The following is a 21,046-nucleotide window of genomic DNA, read 5'->3' on the forward strand; positions in this document are numbered from 1 at the left end:
AAATTTTTCTCATTGTTAAGATGCTGTTGTGTGTGTGTTTACTTCATGTATTTTTGGCACTATTTTTATTCATTAAACACAGCTTTTTTATATAAGCTGTAGATTGTTTGTACTACGTTTTATTTCATACACGCACTTTGTTAACCTTTCGTATTTTAGGTCTTTTATTAAAAAATAGTTTGTGTTTGTTGCCATTGTGATAAAGCTGGAGCTGCTGGACCAATGAAATCGAGCCACGGACGTGAGTCACAGCAGCGGGGTGGGGTTTTCGCGTAGGGGGCGTGGTTTGCGCTGAACTGGTTTGGGAAAAAAAATCACGCGCGGCAAGCAATCAGAATGAAGTAGTCCACCGCTTGAGCGGAGTTCAGAGAACACAGACCTGTAAACTTGGTTCCGACCACAGTTGTTCCCAAGAGTTTGATTATTGCGATTCCTGGATTTTCAATTATTATAAATCGCGACGACGTGGGGCCCCCTAATCACGCGGGGCCCCCCGCGGAGCGTGCCCTGCGGGCCCGTCCGCTACGCCACTGATCATAGATCTTACAATAAGACCTTTAAAGTATTAACACTCGTAAATTTTGAACTAGGTCTATTTAAAGTTAGAACATATAAATATACCTGAATTCAAAATTTACGAATGTTAATACTTTAAAAGTTATTAATGTTTTAAAACTATTTAAAATATATATTTTTTAAATATTCGTGCATTTAGCTTTAAAACTCTGTATATACTAACTTTAACGCGCATGCACGCGAAGTGTTTGAATGAACCGATTAGCGACTCTACCTAAAATGACTCCATAATCTGATTCATCTAATTCATTGTCAGACAGATAACAAACTGGAGTGATTCATATGAACTGCCAGTCATTTTTGGACTCAAATGTATTCATTTTAAAGTGATTCGTTTGACAAGCGGAAGTTACAGTTTTACTCTCTAAAGCTGAAGGGTTGTCTCGACTGACCTATGCAGCGCTTCCCTTGGAGGTAAATAAAGAAACATTAAAAAGGATTGATAGCATGTTAAATAAATTTGTCTGGAAAAACAAAATTCACCTTATTAAGAAATCAGTAATAATGAACCCCATAAAACAAGGAGGACTGAATTATCTAGATTTTACTACGTTAAACAACACCTTTAAAATTAATTGGCTCAAAAACTTTCTTAAAAATCCCCACTCACTCTGGAATATTATCCCTAATTATATTTTCTCCAAAGTTGGTGGTTTGTAATTATAATGTTTTGAAGATACCGATCAAACTCTCCAATTTTCATAAGCAGATGCTCTTGGCCTGGTCTCTAATATACAAGCATAACTTTTCTCCACACAGATAATATTTATGGAATAATAAAGACATTCTTTACAAAAATAAATCACTCTATTTTGAAAATTGGTTTAAAAACAACTTTCTTTTAGTTGGCCAGCTCTTTAACTCAGAAGGCAGACTTTACAACTATCCAGATTTCTTGCAGAAGTTTAACATTCCTGCTACTCCTAGTGAATATGCCATTGTTGTAAACTCTATCCCTTCTGGCGTGTTTATTCTAATGCAAGGTGTCACACTACCATGGCCACACACTCACTCCCTGAATTTAATCGACACAATGGTTGGAAGTGTGTGTTTTTCAGCAGACCAACAAAAAAATAACTGTAAAATTAGAGGCCTCTTTCAGAGAGAGATCATAACAATCCCTTATGTAATACCTTATTGGAACAACACTATTGAAAATATTCCATGGGAGAAAGTATGGACTTTGCCTCACAAGTATCTGATTACAAATAAAGTAAAAGAAGTAACATTTAAATTAATTCACAAATGTTATCCTACTAAGGCCTGTCTTCAGAAATATAAGCCTAACATTGATTTAAACTGCTCACTCTGTCACTCTTCGGAGGAAGACTCTATTCATTTGTTCTGGCAGTGCTCCTTCACAGAGAGATTCTGGTCAGATTTGTTGATCTTTATTCAATCTTATATTATGAGTGACTTTTCCTTTTCTTTTAAAGTTATATTCTTTGGATTGTTTGATGACTCAAAAGAAAACATGGAAAAAGTATATATAGTTAATTTGTGTATTCTATTAGCCAAGTTTCATATTCACAAACAGAAGTTTAGTGGCTCTAAACCTTTTTTTGATCTGTTCAAAATCGACCTAGACCAATATTTGGAAACTATCCAGCATTCTCTTCATCCAAAAGCAACAAAAACGGTATCCTTATATTCTTCTTTTGTGTCTCTTTAAGATGTAACTTTTTTTCATCAGTCCTATTTTTTTTACCCTGGCGTTTATTTGTCTTTGTGTGTATTTCTGTGCATTTGTTTATTTATTTGTATTATTTGTCTCTATGTATGTAATTGTATTTGATCGACCTCTTTAATAAAAAAAAAAACACTCATTGATTTAAAAAAAAAAAAAAAAAAAAAAGCGGAAGTTACAGTGTGAAGACGAAGGCCAATCTATGAGGTAACATTCAGAGGTTTAAAAAATAAGATTTTTATAAATACGTTACGTTTTTCTTTTTCAGAGCTCCTTTTTCTTTTTCAGTTCCAATCTCTTCCTTTTCGTCATCCTGGTTGAGGACTTTTGCTGTCCTTATCCGCTTGGACGGGTTGGCCAATTCCTCCTCCACCTCTTCTTCACGGGTCTCAAAGGTACGTTAAGTAAGTTAACATAACGTTAACGGACGTAGTCAGTCTTACTTCATCAAAACGTTAACCTTACCTTTTATCAAAAGTACCTGAGCTTGATAAAACGTGTTTTTCCCAGCGAACAAGGTACAAATGATTCTGTTTGTAATTTTTAGGGTCAAAATTTTTTATATCTTTTATGGGAACAATGTGTTTGTGCCCCTCCGAATATCGCACATTGGCAAACATCTTTGAGGTAACGTACCGTTAAAATGCCGTTAATTTCAAAATCCACGAAAGCCCTTTTATGTCCTCTGGCTGGTAGCGGGCACACACACTTCATAACGCAAACGCAATTTTAATAACGTATATATATATATGCATGTATGTACATATGTGGCATTAAGATACAGTACTCGTCTAATTGTGTACAGGGGCGCAACTACACATTTACTTACTGAGGGGTATGCGGGTTAAATTTTGTGTGATCCCTCTTATTTTATATTAATTAATTAATAATAAATGAAGACAAATTTTCAGATTAATCTTATAACTTTTGACATTATGTATGATTTGACAGTTTATTTTGATAAAAATAAAAACAAATCTAAACAGTTACATCTACATGAACACTTTAGGCTGTGGGACTGCATGTTATTGTGTTAAATGATTTTGAATTAAACAATAACAATATTATATTAGTTTAAAATGCAAAATAATGTTTTTTTAACAAAATATATTTATTTATTTTTATTATTTGAAACTTTTAATAAGGATAATTTTAAAAATAGTTTTGGCACAACGGCGCCCCCCCATGTGTGGCGCCCCTATGCGCCGCATATACTGCATACCCCCTTGTTGCGCCACTGATTGTGTATATATAAAATAAATTGTTCTTTTCTCCATCTCTTCTTTAATAGACCTTTCGGTTTTTTTGAGAACACACCTGAGAGATCAGGTGAGCTGCCCAATGGTCCTGAGGACAACAACACAGAACCGATGAAGTAAATGATGACAAGGTACATGTCTGTATGTCTATGTGTATAGTATAAAATTCATATTTGTGAAAGTACAATGTTACTGATTGAAAGTTTGTGTAGATGTCAAAACGGAAATATAAGAAATACCTGGAGCCTGGCAATGTGTCCATCATACCAGCCAAAACCAGACAAAGGCTTGAGAAGATGGCTGATTTTGAGGTAGCTGTGCTTGTTTCTGTTAATAACAACTGTTAATGTAACAACTTAATATGAATATAAAATATGGCTATGGCATGTAAAACGTGTTACAGTCGAACATAATTTCAAAGCCCTTATTTTGTTTCATAGACAGAATATTCACATTCATACCAGACCCCTCCTGACATGGTATGGTACCTTTCTGAAACTTTTTTGCTATCTGGGGTTCGTTCTTCATACCTTGTTTAAACAACCTAAGCTGATTCACAGATCTTGGATATTTTTACATTGATAACTGATGTCTGGCTAATCTGGTTGTTCAAACAACTTCACAAATCAGATTAAAATATCTGAATGAACTGATCTCAAGTCGCTTCATGTGTTGTGAGGGACAGATCTATCGATCCTTAAAATTATGATCAGCAATGCAATGATTGGTTGATGGCACATCAGCATAATGGCATCATCTGATTAATATTCAATTATCCACATGAGCAAAATTGCATCAAATCCGCAGTAAACTGTGTAAATATGATACACAATACATTTCCACATCAATTGTGGGTTGCAGGCTTTACACTATTATGTGTCAAGACTATTTAGCAATTGATTTGGTTTTACTTTTCTTTATTATAGTAGGCCTATTCAAGTTTCTTAATAAATGCCTGTTTAAATAAATTTTGCTTTAAAAAAAAGCATTTTGATATTAGTAAAGGTGTCTGCAACTTTCAAACTTTCAAAATGTGTGCCCGAGAAAATGAGAATATTGGCCAAGTCTATTATCATACACAAATTTTATTAAAGCTTAATTTTTTACTATTTTACAATTTCCCCAGTGTAAATAACCTGTAGGTTACTACTGTGAGAAAATATCAGCATTTGGAATATAGTTTCAGTATTACCTTTGCTTGAAAGGTCTTAAGTGAGAATCTAACTCCGTTTATATGAAATAAGCTGCTGTTTGCGAGCAGGTTTGAGCTACCAGACCTGTTGCTCACAACAACTCTTAAATTAGTTTTAAACAAAACAATCCTGCATGTTGTCAAATCGTCAATAACCAAGTTTAACTAACTGAGTAATCCTCGTACGAAGAACGAACCCCAGATGAGTGTAATTTAGACTCAACTCCAATTGTTTGGATTAGTCACATTGGGTTAAACATTTTTAAAAGAAATTCCTAATTTGTTAAATTCTTTAGTTGCAAACTGACAGCAAGCTTCTTTTAGTTGCCAAATAAAGCCGTATACTGTACATTTAACATAATGAGTTGGCTTTAGGCTGAGAGGTAGTATCAAAATTTGATATCACTTCATCACATTTAAAAAATAATCATCTGGACGAGGATGGCTGCGTAGTTTGAGAGCTCTCCACAACTTCGCGTAAAAAAAACTATTCCTACCTTTTACAAACTGACTATTAACCTGGGTCTGGCTATGCCTAAACCACTGCCTTTGAAGGAATGTGATATTTTTACTAAAGCACGCAAGACGACGAGTACACGAAGCGCGAAAGTATCACCTTCGACAGAGAGTGTGGAGGCCGGCAGCATGGCGGACTTAGCTGAGGTGCTAACTGAGTTAAAAGCGCTTCGCTCCGAATTCGGATCAAAACTAGATGGCATAAACAACCGCCTTGAACTAATGGCAAGCTCTGTCTCAGTTTTGGAAAACAGCCTGACTGACATCAAACGTGAGATTTCTGCGAACGAGAAACGCATAGAGGAAACGGAGTCGCGCATTTCTGCAATTGAGGACAGACTGGACAGAACGGAGTCTGAGTTGACCATGGCGACCAAACGGATTGCACATCTGGAAATGAAAACGGACGACTTGGAAAACCGCGGAAGGAGGAAGAACATCCGTGTGTTCGGTCTTAAGGAAGGAGCAGAGGGTACACGCTCTTTACTGGACTTTATACACGACACACTCCCTCAATGGATAGGTCTTGAACCCGAGAAATCCTTCACACTGGAAAGGGCCCATCGTACGCTGGCACCTGCAACTCCCAACCAAAACAGACCGGTGCTCGTCCGCTTTCTCAAATTTCAAGACAAGGAATTTGTACTGCGCAACGCGAGAAATCGAGATATCATCCACGATGGATCCAAAATCTCATTTGCCCAAGATCTCTCCGCAGAAACGATTCGACAGAGGCGTGAGTTTAACGATGTCAAAAGAAAGTTTTTGAGCATGGGAAACTTCCGCGGGTTTCACCATCCCTGTAAGCTGAGGGTGCTCCACAACGGCAAGATCCAGCTGTTCTCCACACCGCACGAAGCCGAGGAGTTCCATCGCAGCATTAGCACTACTTGACCGCAAACTTTATGACCAGGTTGGACCATTTGTTTGGGAATAGATATATTTTACCTGTTACATAACTAAAGACTAAATTTTGAACTTATCCGTTCACCACCAGTATACTTAATATGAGGACATAATTCCCGTTTTCCTGGATTTTATTACTATTAACGTTATTATTTTGTTTGCTTTTTGCTACGATCCCTATACAAAATCTTGCTCTTTCTTAGTTAAATAATTTTTGGTTGACTTAAATAACGGGAGCTTTGTTATATTCAATTTCATTCATAAAGTAAAGCTGTAGGCTATGTCTAGCCTAACGTTACATGTTAATATACTCTTTTACGCGTTGTTGTGGACACCTATTGTTGGCCGTTTTAGTTAGGTGCTACAGGAAAGTTGTGGTTATCTAAAGATGCCTTGTCATTTGGGGACTAGGCTTTTGTTCTGGGGGTGGGGGGATGTCTCGTTTCGTTTTTTATATATTTTTTTATTTTTTCCTTCTTTTATTTATTATTATTATGTTCATACTGCTCCATTACTTCGATTACTTTGTCACACAACAAAATATGGAAACATACGATTTCCAATGGCTAACAATATACTTAATATAATGTCATTTAATGTCAGAGGCTTAGGGCATCCTATTAAACGTAAAAGAATTCTTACATTCTTAAAAAAGGAAAAGGCTGATGTTGCACTACTACAGGAAACACATCTGTCCAGTGAGGAGCATAAAAAACTTAAAAGAGATTGGGTAGGACAGGTATATTTTTCAAGCTTTGCGAGTAATAAAAGGGGGGTAGCAACACTGATTCATAAAAATCTTCCATTTATATTTAAAGAACAATTTAATGACCCAGAGGGTCGGTATGTACTTATACATGGAACACTCTACGGCAGGGAACTTACATTGCTCAACATCTATGCCCCAAACGCAGACTGTCCTAAATTCATGATAAAAATGATTACCCTATTTAGCCAATACAATACAGAGTTTGGAACAATAGCTGGAGATTTCAATTGCTGTATGGAAAGTAGTTTAGATAAATCTTCACCCTTTGCCTCTAACCCCAATGCGTCAAAGGCTTTAAAAATGGCTTCTAATGATGCAGGCCTTGTTGATGTGTGGAGAGAGTTTAATCCTTTAGTTAAAGATTATACCTTTTATTCAGCGAGACACAAGACATATTCTCGATTGGACTTTTTTCTCGTACCACAGGGTTTACTACCATCTGTTAATTCCTGTAGTATAGGTTCAATCCTTATATCTGACCATGCACCAGTCTACCTTCGGCTGTTGCTACACGAACAGATTCACTCAACAAGGTACTGGAAATTTAATTCTTCATTCCTTACGAACACAGAAGCCTGTAATAATATTAGGCAATGGCTGGAACAATACAGACAAGAAAATGAGACCTCCCCTGTCACTCCTGCAGTGATTTGGGACGCAGCTAAAGCAGTGCTTAGGGGACAACTGATTTCATATGCATCTGCAAGGAAAAAAAAGATAAACAAACAAACTGAACAACTGAAAACAGAGCTTTCCTGCTTAGAACAACTTCACAAACAGTCACCTACAGAGGCAAACAAGAAGAAGCTCAACACTGTTAGAAATAGTCTTAACTTACTTCAAATTGATCATGCCAAAAAACTTTTATTCTTTACTAAACAACACTATCATGAATATGGTAATAAACCAAGCAAGCTTTTAGCCTATCAACTCAAAAAGGAGCAGGCTGAACGTACTATAAAATGTATACGTAATGCAGCTGGCCAACTGAAATATGATTTGCAATCAATAAAATCCTCTTTTTTTGACTACTACACAAAGCTCTATACATCAGATAACCCCTCCGAAGTTGATATTAAGTTGTTTTTGCAGCAGATATCCTTGCCCTCAATATCTGAGGAGGAAAAGGAACTACTAGATTCTCCATTTACTTCAAAGGAGGTGTTTCAAGCTATTTTATCACTCCCCACTGGAAAAGCACCAGGCTTGGATGGATATCCTGTAGAATTCTACAAGGCCTTTTGGCCTCAGATTGAACCCTTGTTTATGCCAATGATTACAGATTTTGTTCAAAATGGAACTCTTCCCGAAACATTGAAGATAGCTGCAATATCCTTGATACACAAGAAAGATAAAGATGCCTCAGAATGTAGCTCTTTCCGCCCTATTTCATTGCTCCCAGTTGACTTTAAAATAATATCCAAATTAATCGCTCGTAGATTAGAAAACTTACTGCCCAAACTTATCAATCCTGACCAATCTGGCTTTGTAAAAACTCGAAATGAATTTGACAATGTTAGACGATTACTAAATATAATTGACCACTCGGCCCTGTACAAACAACCAGCATTAATAATATCTCTGGACGCTGAAAAAGCGTTTGACAGGGTCGAGTGGCCATACCTATTCTCAGTTCTAAAGAAATTCAATATTGGCGATAGATGTCTTGGGTGGATAAAGTCTATGTATAGCAACCCGCAAGCCCAAATATGTGTAAATGGGACTCTGTCCGAAAAACTTGGTCTGCATAGAGGATGTCGGCAGGGATGCCCCCTGTCCCCGTTTTTATTTAATTTAGCCATCGAACCATTTGCAGAGGCCGTACGGCTCAGCAGTAAAATATCAGGGATTTGTATTGATAAAATAGAAAACAGAATTTCACTATATGCCGACGATATAATCCTGTACTTAAATAATCCAGAAAATTCAGTACCAGCAGCACTAGATCTGATAAATACATTTGGGAGAATATCAGGCTATAAAATTAATCTATCAAAGTCTAATGCATTTTTAATGAACATGCCAATTTCTAATAAGCTAAAGACCATCTCACCTTTCACCTGGTCTCAGACTGGATTTAAATATTTAGGGGTGAATGTTTCTCCTAATCTCAAAGATTTATTTCACATAAACTACCCCCCACTTATTAAAAAGATTAAGGAAGATTTGGAACATTGGAATTTGCTCCCCATTTCACTGCTTGGAAGAATTAACGTAATAAAAATGAATATATTACCAAGAATTAATTTTTTATTTCAATCCTTGCCCTGTTACTTAAATAAAGATTTTTTCAAAAATGTTAACAAACTGATAAGCTCTTTTATCTGGAAGAACTCTACACCCAGAATATCTTTTAAAACACTAACTAACACAAAAGAGAAAGGAGGGTTAGGCCTTCCTGACTTACAGTTATACTATTGGTCTGCGCAGATAAAGGGGATGATTGGTTGGATACAACCATCAAGAACTGCTCACTGGACAGATATTGAAGAAGCTCTTTGCTCACCTATACCTCTGACATCTCTTCCTTTCATTAACAATATGGGAAAATTACCCCCAGTGACAAGAACCTATGTTATCCACAACATTCTTCGGGCCTGGCAAGATGCAAAAAGGTTTTGTGGTTTCTCTGCTAAAATATCTATGCTAGCCCCTCTGTCCCCTAACCCAGATTTGCCATCCTCGCTTGGGAAATCTTTGTTTATAAAGTGGAAAGAACATGGTATATGTCAGTTCCGAGATCTGTTTATCAATGATACCCTTAAATCCTTCATAGACTTAAGGCAAGAGTTCAAGATACCAAGACAGGATTTTTATAAATATCTGCAAATTCGCCATTTGATAATTAGTCACGAAAAGAGAGGTCAACTATCCCTAAAGCTGTCCAATATAGAGGAGATTTTGGTGAACTCTGAATCTTTAAAAGGAAAAATCTCGGAGATATATTCTGCACTATTAGAATATTACAACTCTTCACTGGGATCACTTAAAAACGTGTGGCAAAGAGATTTGGGATATAATTTTAATGACGATCAGTGGGAGGCTATATGCCAGAATACTTTCATTCCCCTTTCCAATAACAGAATAATTGAACAAAATTATAAATTTATACATAGGATGTATCTGACCCCACTGCGTTTGAGCAAAATGTACCCTAATGTATCACCCAGGTGTCACAGATGTAAAACCTATTTAGGATCAATCATGCATGTTTTTTGGGAATGCAAAAAGCTAAAATTTTTCTGGAAAGCAGTACAGGACTTTACAGCCAAAGCTTTGCAAGTTCCATTGGACAACACACCAACACTATACCTCTTTGGTACAGAACTGAACAAGACACTTGATCCTATTTCTATAAAGAGACTCGGCATCATCTCCTATCTAGCAAAAAAATGCATTTTGCTCAACTGGAACCAACAAAAACCTCCAACATTTGAACTCTTTATAAAACTCTTGAATGAAACAATGCCCTTGGAACAATATACATACTACTTAAAAAACAAAGGGGATGCCTTTCAAAAAATATGGATGCCTCTAATGATTCTCTGACTCTATGAACACATCTGATGTATTTTCACAATATGTGTGACCTTAATCACTGCATAACTTTGTGTATTATGTTTTATTTTTATTTTTTTGGTATTTTGTTGGTATGTTTATTTATTTCTTTATTATTATTATTTTGAAATAATTTATTTATAGATTTTTTTTTTCTCTTTGCCTTTTGCTGCTATATTTGTCCACTGATATATTTGTCTTTGGCCTTTTTTGTTTACGTTTGTATGTTCATTAAAACCAATAAAAAATAAAAAAATAAAAAAAAAATAAAAATAAAAAAAAAATAATCATCTAAGCTAGCTGCATTTATTTTAGCTTCATTTACAATTTTTTTTGCAATGCAATTTTTGTAGTTATTCAATAATATCTTACATTTTAGTAGAGTGATGTTACAGATCCAGATAATTCACACATGTACAATACTGTCTTTTTTGTTTATCCATTAAGTTTAACCCAACTAATTAATAGAATTTTTCTACAATACATTTTACGTGTTAAATCCTGAGCTGCAAAATTTAACTTCAAGCTTCATCTGTATCTTCAACTTTATCTGTAGTAGTACATGACTATAGTATATGCTGGAAATTCCACAATTAAGTGGTTATTACTCAATTTTTTCAAATTATTAAACATGTTCACATATTAAAATGAGATACACTACACCATGCAAAGCATTACTTTGGGAAAAAAACAAGTCATGGGCAGCAAGTGTCAAATTAGTTTTTTAAACATGAGAAAATCACATTTAAACTATTTAAAATTAGACTTTTTTTATCTGTTTATGTCTTTTATTATTTATATTTTCACACATAGGTGGAAAGCATTAAGGAGACAAATTTGGACCTGTTGGTTACTGACCAGAGTTGTTCAGCTACAGATGACTCCTTTTCAGATATAAATGAGGTTTCTTCAGATTCAGAAGAAATTCAGATAATTACATACTGATGTCTTTGGAATTATAATTATAAATTGCCATCAGGTGGTGAAATGACAAAGGTTATTGAGTAACCATATTGGATACCCATCTACAAATTATTACCAATACCATGCCCTTACATACCCGAGTGTGCAGTGTTAAACCGCTGTCACACTGCACTTTTCGCCCCATAGGCTTTCATTTATACGCACACACTGGAATTGCAAGCTGGTGCTTCAAGTTCAAGCTTGGTAAACTCTGACTTGCGACCTACATCACATGACTGTGTGAGACAAATTGAAAATCAAAACATGACTTATTCTTTAATCCCACCCATTTTCGCAGTGTTGTACGACAGAAATTTGCATGCTCAAACTGTATTTTTATACTGTAATATAAAAATCATTAAGATGGATGTGTTTACTGCACACTATTAGACCTGTATGTAATTTTCTAAACTTTTTTTTACTGATGAATTATAGCCAATGAATGTCATGTAGTATGACCAGTATTTTAAAGATTCAAACATTTTAATGGCCTGTCTGTTGTTCCATAGGAGGAAGATCAATGAAGGATAAACAACCACAATGTTGACCACAGCTCAATGGACCCAGGACAGATCCACGAAGACACAGACAAGACCCCGTCACATGTCTGATTCAGAGGTATTTGTGTGATTTGGCTTCATTCACCCAAAAGGAAATCAATTATCTAAAGGCTGGGACACACTGAGCCATTGCTAAACAACTAGCACCCAAAAACCCAACTCTTTGTTATTGCCTGATGTTGTATCGTGTCTGGACCAAAAAGTTTAATTACATTAGAGTACATTAGTACATTATACATTAGGTAGCATTAAATAATGTTGCCTCATTATAAAATGTTATATATATATATATATATATATATATATATATATATATATATATATATATATATATATATATATATATATATATATATTGTTATTCAGGCTGCTATAGTTTGCAAATAGACGTTTGAAAATATTCATTATTATTGAATCAAAGACACATCCATTTTAATTTAAACTAACCACAACTTAACAACATCTTAATAGTGCAAACAAGTGCTGGTTTTCCATAAGAAAAAATGGAATTACCATCGGGTAAGATCAAACATTTAAACAGTAATATAATATAATATAGGCGACACAGTGGCACAGTAGGTAGTGTTGTCGCCTAACAGCAAGAAGTTTGCTGGTTCGAGCCTCGGCTGGGTCAGTTGATGTTTCTGTGTGGAGTTTGCATGTTCTCCCTGAATTTGCGTGGGTTTCTTTTGGGTGCTCCGTTTTCCCCCACAGTCCAAAGACATGCAGTACAGGTGAATTGGGTAGGTTAAATTGTCTGTAGTGTATGAGTGTGTATGGATGTTTCCCAGAGATGGGTTGCGGCTGGTAGGGTATCCGCTGCGTAAAACATGTGCTGGATAAGTTGCCGGAAGTAGTAGTGCATCCGTGTACTTCTCACATACTGGTTTTTAAATTTTATGAATTCAGACATACTACTCGGCTAGCATACTGTTTTTAGCATACTATATAGTAGGGCTGTGCAATTAATCGATTTGGATTTCGATTATGGCTTCTAACGATTATGAAAAACCATTAATCGAGATAAACGATTACTGCATCATATACCAAAAGCGCGTATGACCGCGTGCTTATGTGTGTGTGCAACACGCGCACACACAAAAGCACACAGTCAGCATTAAGTCTCATTCGCACACTGAGACGAGCAGAGGAGCGCAGACATCTAAAGTCATTAACGTGAGCGCTTTAATGGTCAAATAGGTGTCAAAACGTGGTGATTAGTGATTATTCATATTAACCCTCATTTGCGTAATAAACAAACGAGTTGAGAATCAAAAGACGTGAAAGAGAAACCATTAAAGTGACAGTGTGAAATGGCCGCCAGTTTTATCATTAATCAAATGACGAGAAAATTACTCGCTGCTCTTGACTGAAGGATTTTTGTAGCTATAGTGTTTTTCTTAGTGTGAATATGCTTAAATCACAGTTTGTTTCATATTTTTATTCTATTGTATTTATTTCTCTTTCCTTTGCAGGGTGGAAAATAACTGTATATATGCAGTTGAAGTCAGAATTATTAGCCCTCCTGAATATTAGCAACCCTTTTCCTCCAATTTTTGTTTAATGGAAAGAAGTTTTTTTTAACTTATTTCTGAACATAATAGTTTTGATATATCATGTCTAATTACTGATTTGTTTTGTCTTTGCTATGATGACAGTACATATCATTTTACTAGATGTTTTTCAAAATACAAGCATTCAAATTAAAGTGCAATTCAAAGGCTTAATTAGATTAATTAGGCAAGTCATTGTATATCAGTAGTTTCTTCTGCAGACAATCAAAAATATATTGCTTAAGGGGGCTAATAATATTGACCTTAAAATGGGTTTCAAAATATTTAAACCTGCTTTTATTCTAGCTAAAATAAAACAAATAATACTTTCTCCAGAAGAAAAAAATATTAGAGAAAATACTGTTAAAATTCCTTGCTTTGTTTAACATAATTTGGAAAATAGTTATTTAAAAAAAAAAACCTCTCAGGAGCGCAAATAATTTTGACTTCAAATGATAATTGTTTTGAATAATCGTGATTACAATTATGACTAAAATAATCGTAATTATGATTTTTTCCAAAATTGAGCAGCCCTACTATATAGTATGGTATGTGATTTTGGACTCAGCCCATGTGAAAACTGCACCAAGAGAAAAAGCATCCTTGTAACAGTTTTAATTCCTGTTTCAGAACAATCAATCTACAGGTGTAAAGCACCTCTAATTTGTAGGGTAAGGTGGAGTCATTTTAACAGTGTGATTCTCAGTAACGCCCTATTCACACGGGGCTTCAGCGTCAACGCTTGACAGAGGGCGTGTCTGAAGTTGGAGCTGAAACGATCGTCATAGAAGCGTCAGCCAATGAAATTCAGTCAGCAATAGGCCACTGTCTGAGCTGGTGTATTTGCATACAGCGATCTGATTGGCTGACGCTTCCGTCGGCGCTTGAAAAGTTGAGCTGGTCCCAACTTCTGCAGCGAGGAACGCTTCTGAAGCGGCGCCGACGGATCCACAATGCAGTTCGGCAACGCCTGACGTCACCCATTCAAAGTGAATGGGAAGCGTTGACGCTGACGCCCCGTGTGAATAGGGCGTAATAGGGATGGCTGATAAGATGACATGATCATATATTGATGATGTCTAACGAGTGATGCCAGTTATGACATTCAATTACGGGCTATAATCACTGTTATTGGGTAAAAATATATTTGATGAAGTTAGCAAGTAAATGTATGTAGATCACTTTTTTTTTATTGTTTTAAATCTACGCACTATACTTTCACATTTCTGTGCAAATAGCTTCCAAAAGTAACATTTGCATGATAGGTGCCCTTTAAAGCAAGTATAGTTTTTAAAAAATAATTTTTGAATTAATATAAGATTTAAAAATAATTAGCATATATTTATTGGTCAGAAGATTTGGTAAGAAACTGATAACATGTATGAGGTGGCATCATGAAAATCATTGATCCATTTAAGCAGAAGTGAGAAACTTCAAGCTTTGGATGTTTATATCATGTTTATATCTTATAAATTCAAATTTTGTTAAGGTTTTTGATCACAGAAGGTAATTATAAAGCTTATATTTATCCTTAAAACTAAAATCTTAATACTAACATAGTCACCCTTAAGTTGTTTCTTTCTTCTGAACACAAGATATTATAAAATATAGAATATTATGAACAATGTGTAAGTAATGTATAATCAAGAATATTAATGGCCTGTCTGTTGTTTTATAGGAGGAAAATGAATTGATGATAAGCAACCACAATGTTGACAACAGCTCAATGGACCCAGAGCAGATCAACACAGACAAAGACAAGTAGCAGAAATAGAATTTTACATTTATTTTATTATTAATCACCTTCTAATTGGTCTGTCTCTAAAAGTGAGGGGGATGTATCCTCCTATCCCCCTGGTTGCTGCGCCCCTGATTTCAACCACGTTTTATCATTTACTGGTCATTTTGTTATTTAATGATTCAATGAGTAGCCTACATTATTCTGCAAACAAGAAAGCACTACATTTTGAAGCCCTTCCCCTTAACCCTCAGCTGGGCCAAGGGGAAGGGGTAGGGGTACAAAAATAAAATTGGGATTGGGCCTAAAGGTGCTTTATGTAATATTTTGATTTCTCTAAAAAATACCATGTTAGACCAAAAATGTTATTCAAACTCGCATTGGTAGCATTTAACACTGAGAAAAGCACATAATCTCTACCTGAGGTAACTATTGTCATATAGTTTATGCTGCTGATCATCTGTGAGAAATGGAGGTCCTTTAAATATTTTTCTGTTCAAAACAGAAATTTAAGGTGGTTAGAACATGATGTCAGGTGTAGTTATGTTGAAGGCTTCATAGTCAGGGATGCTCACTTCTTTTGGTGTCATTAATCTGGCAACCTGCGTTTGTGTGGAGTTGTTGGAGAGGACGGGTGAAAAGTGTTTTAAATTTAAACTGCAATACCTAGTTCAACTACTAAGTGTCAACCTTACAAACTACACCTTTGAGCAGAAGTTTACAATGCATGGTTTCGACTACACTCATTCTTCCATGGCGGGGCACCACGCCAAAAATCATCCCGCCACGTCTACATTACAGCTTCTCATTCAAAACATTTTATTTTTTAATAGCGGGTAATAATCACACCAAAACTTATTACAGTGTTCCCGCGGGTCCTTAAAAAGTCTTAAATTAAAATCCAGGAAATTAAGGTCTTAAATTGTCTTAAATTTTACCGTAAAACGGCTGTAGGTATTACATTTTTAGCAGATGTGCTTAATGACGATAGGGAAGCACTGTGGTTCACCGTAAAACATCTAATAGTTGATTAATTTAGTATGTGTGAAACAGGAGAGAAATGACAGTCGCCGTGATTTATTAGCTTATTACGGCAGGTCGGCTACAGACACTTACGTCGGTCTGCACCTGCGTGCTTTCATTATGCGGTTGCCGAGGTGAGGTTCAAAATGCAAAAATGGGAAAGTGTAAATTTAACAATGTGGCAAAGAGGCAATGTGTAAATAATGCAAAAAGACCTATTCGTTAGGAACCATGGGGCTCAAAGTCATCGAGTCGCACATGAAAGGACAAAAGCAGCCGCGGGACGTTGCAGCAGCTAGTCATAGCGGGTCTAGGCTTGGGCTTGCGCAGTAAATGAACAGTCGTCATGCATTTCGATTAGCGCAAAGAAGTAATCAAATTGTTTGTTACAACATTGAAATCCGTCCCTGCAAAGGTGAAACAGATAATGACGGAAATGTCAAAAAGAGCGAATTTCGACAGCGGTCAGGCCAGCCGCCAGTTTAATTCGAACAGTCATTCTAGCCACTAAGGTATTTCGGCGGTCGCTTATACACTGCGTATTACAGTAGGGCACTAAGGAGCAGTGTCCAGCGAGCTGACAGGGAACATGATGAGGTCACTCGCTGCATTGAATCCGCTGTCACGGAAGTTGAAATGAATGTTCTTGACTGGTAGAATTATCATCTGAACATAGCTACAATGCGTCATATTTTATTTATCACATGAAGAGAACAAGAGGAGTCGAATTTAAAGAAAGAGAATGGCGGACGATTAAGTGTCAAAACGCAATGCAAAAGCGCCTGTTTGCTATATTTTGGGTTTAAACCAAATGCAAAAAGAGAACCTGAAGACGTTAATGAGGCAATCTGCAAACTTTGCCTGACAAAGGTGGCAGCAGTTGGAGGAAACACAACTAATTTATACACGAACCTTCAACACACTTGATGTTCAACTATGGGTGGGTCGCGGGTAGATTAGATCAATAGCCATAAATACTCAACGCATACTCTCATTTTAAAAATCACGCGACATCATCTCAAAATGTTTAATAATAAATAAATTATTTATTATTATTATTATTTATTTTTTACTAAAACAAGACTGATTTTAGCAATGCCGCGCCATTAATAAGCCAACTGCAGAGAAACGAAGCAACTATAGCGGCAACTGCCGTGAGCACTTTTTCCAAAGTTCAGCTGTTCTTTTTTGCACTTGATTATTATGCGTTTAATTAAAAAAAAAATCCATAATGAATTGGCCTACAAGAGGTAAAGCTAACCTGTGTGTGCGCGCGTCTTTTATCTCTGAGGACGCTCTCTTCAAAAACCGAAAGTTGCTTCGTCTGTCTGGCAATATTTCGGCTTTTAATAAATGAAAAGTTAATTTAGATGAGCCAATATTAAAAATTGAAACAAAGTAACTGAGACGTGCGGTCACACATCGAATCTGAGGTCTGATCTCATCTCTCTCTCTCTCTCTCGCTGTCATCCAGACACAGACGCCTAACGAGTCAAGTTGCAAAACCGAGGCTGGTACCAGCTGACAGGTAGAATAGCTGAAGCCTTTGCGAAATCTGTCAAAATACAGCACTGAAATTAACAGGCATAAATGTCTTTGAGCCAGAAAGTCTATCTAGGATATCTGTCAAAACGCAATTGGAGCCATGGGGGAGTTGTGTAGCCTTTAAATTATATTATTTCTAATAAAATTAAAACCAAAATAAAATATTCATTACATTTTTTGTTTGAAAAAAATATACGTAAACGAAAAAAATCAAAGGGTGTCTAGTTTCTTGTAATGTGTTTTAATATTAATAAAAATATGCTCAGCCTATTTAACGGTTAGCCTACGCCGTCAATACGCTTATTTCACGCGGCCGCCATGTTAAAGAACCAAAACGAGGCTGCTGTGGGAAGAAACCCGGAAGTATAGGACGAGCACTGTAAACATTGCAGTAACATGCTGTGTACTACAAACCTCCAGCTGTTGCCGAGATTTCAAAATGCAGAAAATGGTGTAACCATCAGTTTAATATTATTTAGTACGTTTATTTTAAACAATTAAAAGCAATTTAGCATCAAACAACATCACAATCTCAGTGATACGCTTAAGTGTCCTCCTAGGCTTCAGCTCATGGCACTAGTTAAACACCATGAGGACGCTTTCATGCTTCAGTCTATGTAACCCAGTGAGTGATAAAACACAGCAGTCCTCTGTAGCACGCCCTTATGTTGTCTGTAATAGTGTTGTCCTGGTACTGAAGTTTTAAACCCGGCTATTTCCCCGCTAACATGGAAGCGCTGCTGAGCGCGGATGTCTCGAAACGACTGATGTTCACTGCTTTGCGCTTCAGTCTCCGTGTATCTGTGTTTGGTTTGAACTCAGTTTACCGATCTTCACCCAGTGCAAACACAGATACACGGACTGGAGCGCGAAGCAGCCGTCAAGATCAGTCGAGTCATCAAGCAGATTGCTCGGCTCGTCTGTGTTTGTGCTCAGTATACAGCAGTGGGGAAGATGACCTTCTCGGCCAATCACAATCATTTCTGTTGAACACGTGACCACAATGGCAAATCAGCGCTGTTTTAAGAAAGCCATCAATATTGCCTTAAATATTAGCGTGAAATTGCCGGTTTTTCTTTTAATTCAGTATTGTGACAAGTCTAATGTGGTGAAAGAATCAGTTTATTAACTCGAGTTTGATGAATTGCATCTAAAACGTGTGTTTGGAAAAGAAAAAGTTAGCTAACTAGTGCCATTTCCCTTAACTTAGCTGAAAATGAGCTCTGATATCCCTTTTTACATTCACCATTTATTCAGAACGGACCTTCGGGTTACCCGGAAGGCGGAGAAATGATAAATTTGTGTCACTTTAAATTCGCTAATAAGATATACAGCCAGTTACACATTTCTATGTAACTCCTAATGATACTTCCGGTTTTCTTCCCACCGCAGCCTCGATTTCGCTTTTGAAAATGGCGGCCGCGTGAAATCAGTCTATAGGCAAGCCATTCAATTGTTGGTCAATCTTACTGCGCACCGAACTCCAATGCGAGGGAGATTATGTTACTCGATAGACAACATTAACTTGAGAGATTTTAAAAATAAAAGGTATTTTTAAAAAGGAACAACACGCAAATCTGCAACAAATAAAACTAAAAATAAAACGTTTTGCCAGTGCTGTGTGTATTCCGCCACTGACAGTGCACGCCCTTATGCAGCGCCTGTAACTGCTGCTTTTAAGAGATGGTATCATAACCTAAAAGCAAGATCATATATTTATAAATATTCCATAACAATATTTATCGAAATATTTATACATTTGCATGTTGTTGATTGAGATTGTATGATCTGTATATGATGTCTGAACTTTACAGAAGCTGTAAACTGACACGTGTGCGGTGATGTTTAGCTCTGACAAGGCGCTTTTATTTAGCCTGTTGTCTTTACATTTTTTTTACATAATGTTCCATTTCTCAACTTTTTTTATTATTATTTTTTATTTATAGTTTATATATAAAATGAGTGCCAGCTTGTTTAGTTGTGATCATTATGCAAGGATCATATTTTACTAGGGATGTAACGGTATCAGAATTTCATGGCACGGTAATACCTCGGTATGAATGTCACGGTACGGTATTTATTGAATCATTTACAGGAAAAAACAAAACTTATGAAAATACTCCAAAAAAGTGCCAAAAGTGTCAATGACATACAAATTAGTCATCTATCTGTAAGCTTTAAAACAGGAACTTCAATTTTAATAAAAAAATATTAAACCATGTAAAAAAATTAAGTTTCAATTTAGTATTGTTGAAAACTCATCACATTCAACATTTAATCACTCACTCACTTAGATAGAGATGGGTTTAAAGGGCCCATATTATGGGTTTTTGAAAATTCCCCTCCATGTAGTGTGTAACACAGCTCTAAGTGAAGTGAAGTATCCAGCTAAGGCTTAAATCTGTAAGAATACAGTGTTTAAAACTGTTGATTCATCTATAAAAGAGTCGACTCATAGTGCTTCGAACGAGTCGCCTTGATACCGACTCATTAGGTGTTTCGCCATGACGTACGAACGAAACCAAGTTATTCACGTGCACGCGCAAACCCGGGAGATTTCAAACCTGAGGCCCCACCCTCTGACGCAGAAACCCAGACACACACACACCCACAAACACACACACACACACAAACATGCCGGTTGATTGAAGTCACACTGCAGATGGATATATTGAGTCTCTACCCAAAGATGAAACCTCAGCATTATAACCAAGCAGTTGGAAACTTCTGGAAGCTACATGCTACAAAGAATACTTCATCTGAGTTTGTTAAAGGAAGGATCAGTAAAGAGTAACTGATGGACGTCAGGATGGGTTTCTTCCATTTCTCAAGTGTAAGTACGTGCGGTTAAAGTTGTTGCCTCGTTGACTCTAGCTTGCAAATGTATTTAGTTGTGATTTGTTACTTGTAACCGCGTGTACTGTATCAGGTTAACTGGATATATTATCTTATCGCGTGCAAAGTCACGTTAAAAACGCGACGCGTGCTGTTTGTTTATGGAGCTCCGTGCTAGAGTTCTGCTCCCGCGATTTATTCGGAAATTTATTCCCGCGCCGCAGAAATCTGGCGCGGGGACAGCCGCGGGAATAAATTTCCGAATAAATCGCGGGAGCGGTCGGTAACGGGTTTAATTTGGGACGGGAGCGGGCTGTCTAGCAATATCACGGATATTGCTATGCGAATTAGAAAGAGAGAGTCTGC

The 21,046-nt window shown here is 36.5% G+C and overlaps 1 protein-coding gene across 7 annotated transcripts in view; it reads left to right on the forward strand.

Annotated features, from left to right (window-relative positions):
- Positions 1-820: 820 nt before the first annotated feature.
- LOC137488235 (uncharacterized) overlaps positions 821-21,046 on the forward strand; it is a 35,278-nt gene continuing 15,052 nt past the window's right edge. For 2 of the 7 annotated variants that reach the window (XM_073929792.1, XM_073929797.1), the window contains exons 1-6: positions 821-953; positions 2,552-2,658; positions 3,555-3,653; positions 3,735-3,833; positions 11,936-12,044; positions 15,218-15,300. In XM_073929792.1, the coding sequence (XP_073785893.1) occupies positions 15,249-15,300 (52 nt within the window). In that variant the 5' untranslated portion in view covers positions 821-953; positions 2,552-2,658; positions 3,555-3,653; ... (1 more) ...; positions 11,936-12,044; positions 15,218-15,248. Of the gene's footprint in view, positions 954-2,448; positions 2,659-3,554; positions 3,654-3,734; positions 3,834-3,962; positions 4,002-11,935; positions 12,045-15,217; positions 15,301-21,046 lie in introns of those variants that run through there. The other 5 variants (XM_073929795.1, XM_073929793.1, XM_073929796.1 and 2 more) reach the window with 5 other exon arrangements.

Source organism: Danio rerio, chromosome 18, assembly GCF_049306965.1.
Source record: "Danio rerio strain Tuebingen ecotype United States chromosome 18, GRCz12tu, whole genome shotgun sequence".
Taxonomy (NCBI): Eukaryota; Metazoa; Chordata; class Actinopteri; order Cypriniformes; family Danionidae; genus Danio; species Danio rerio.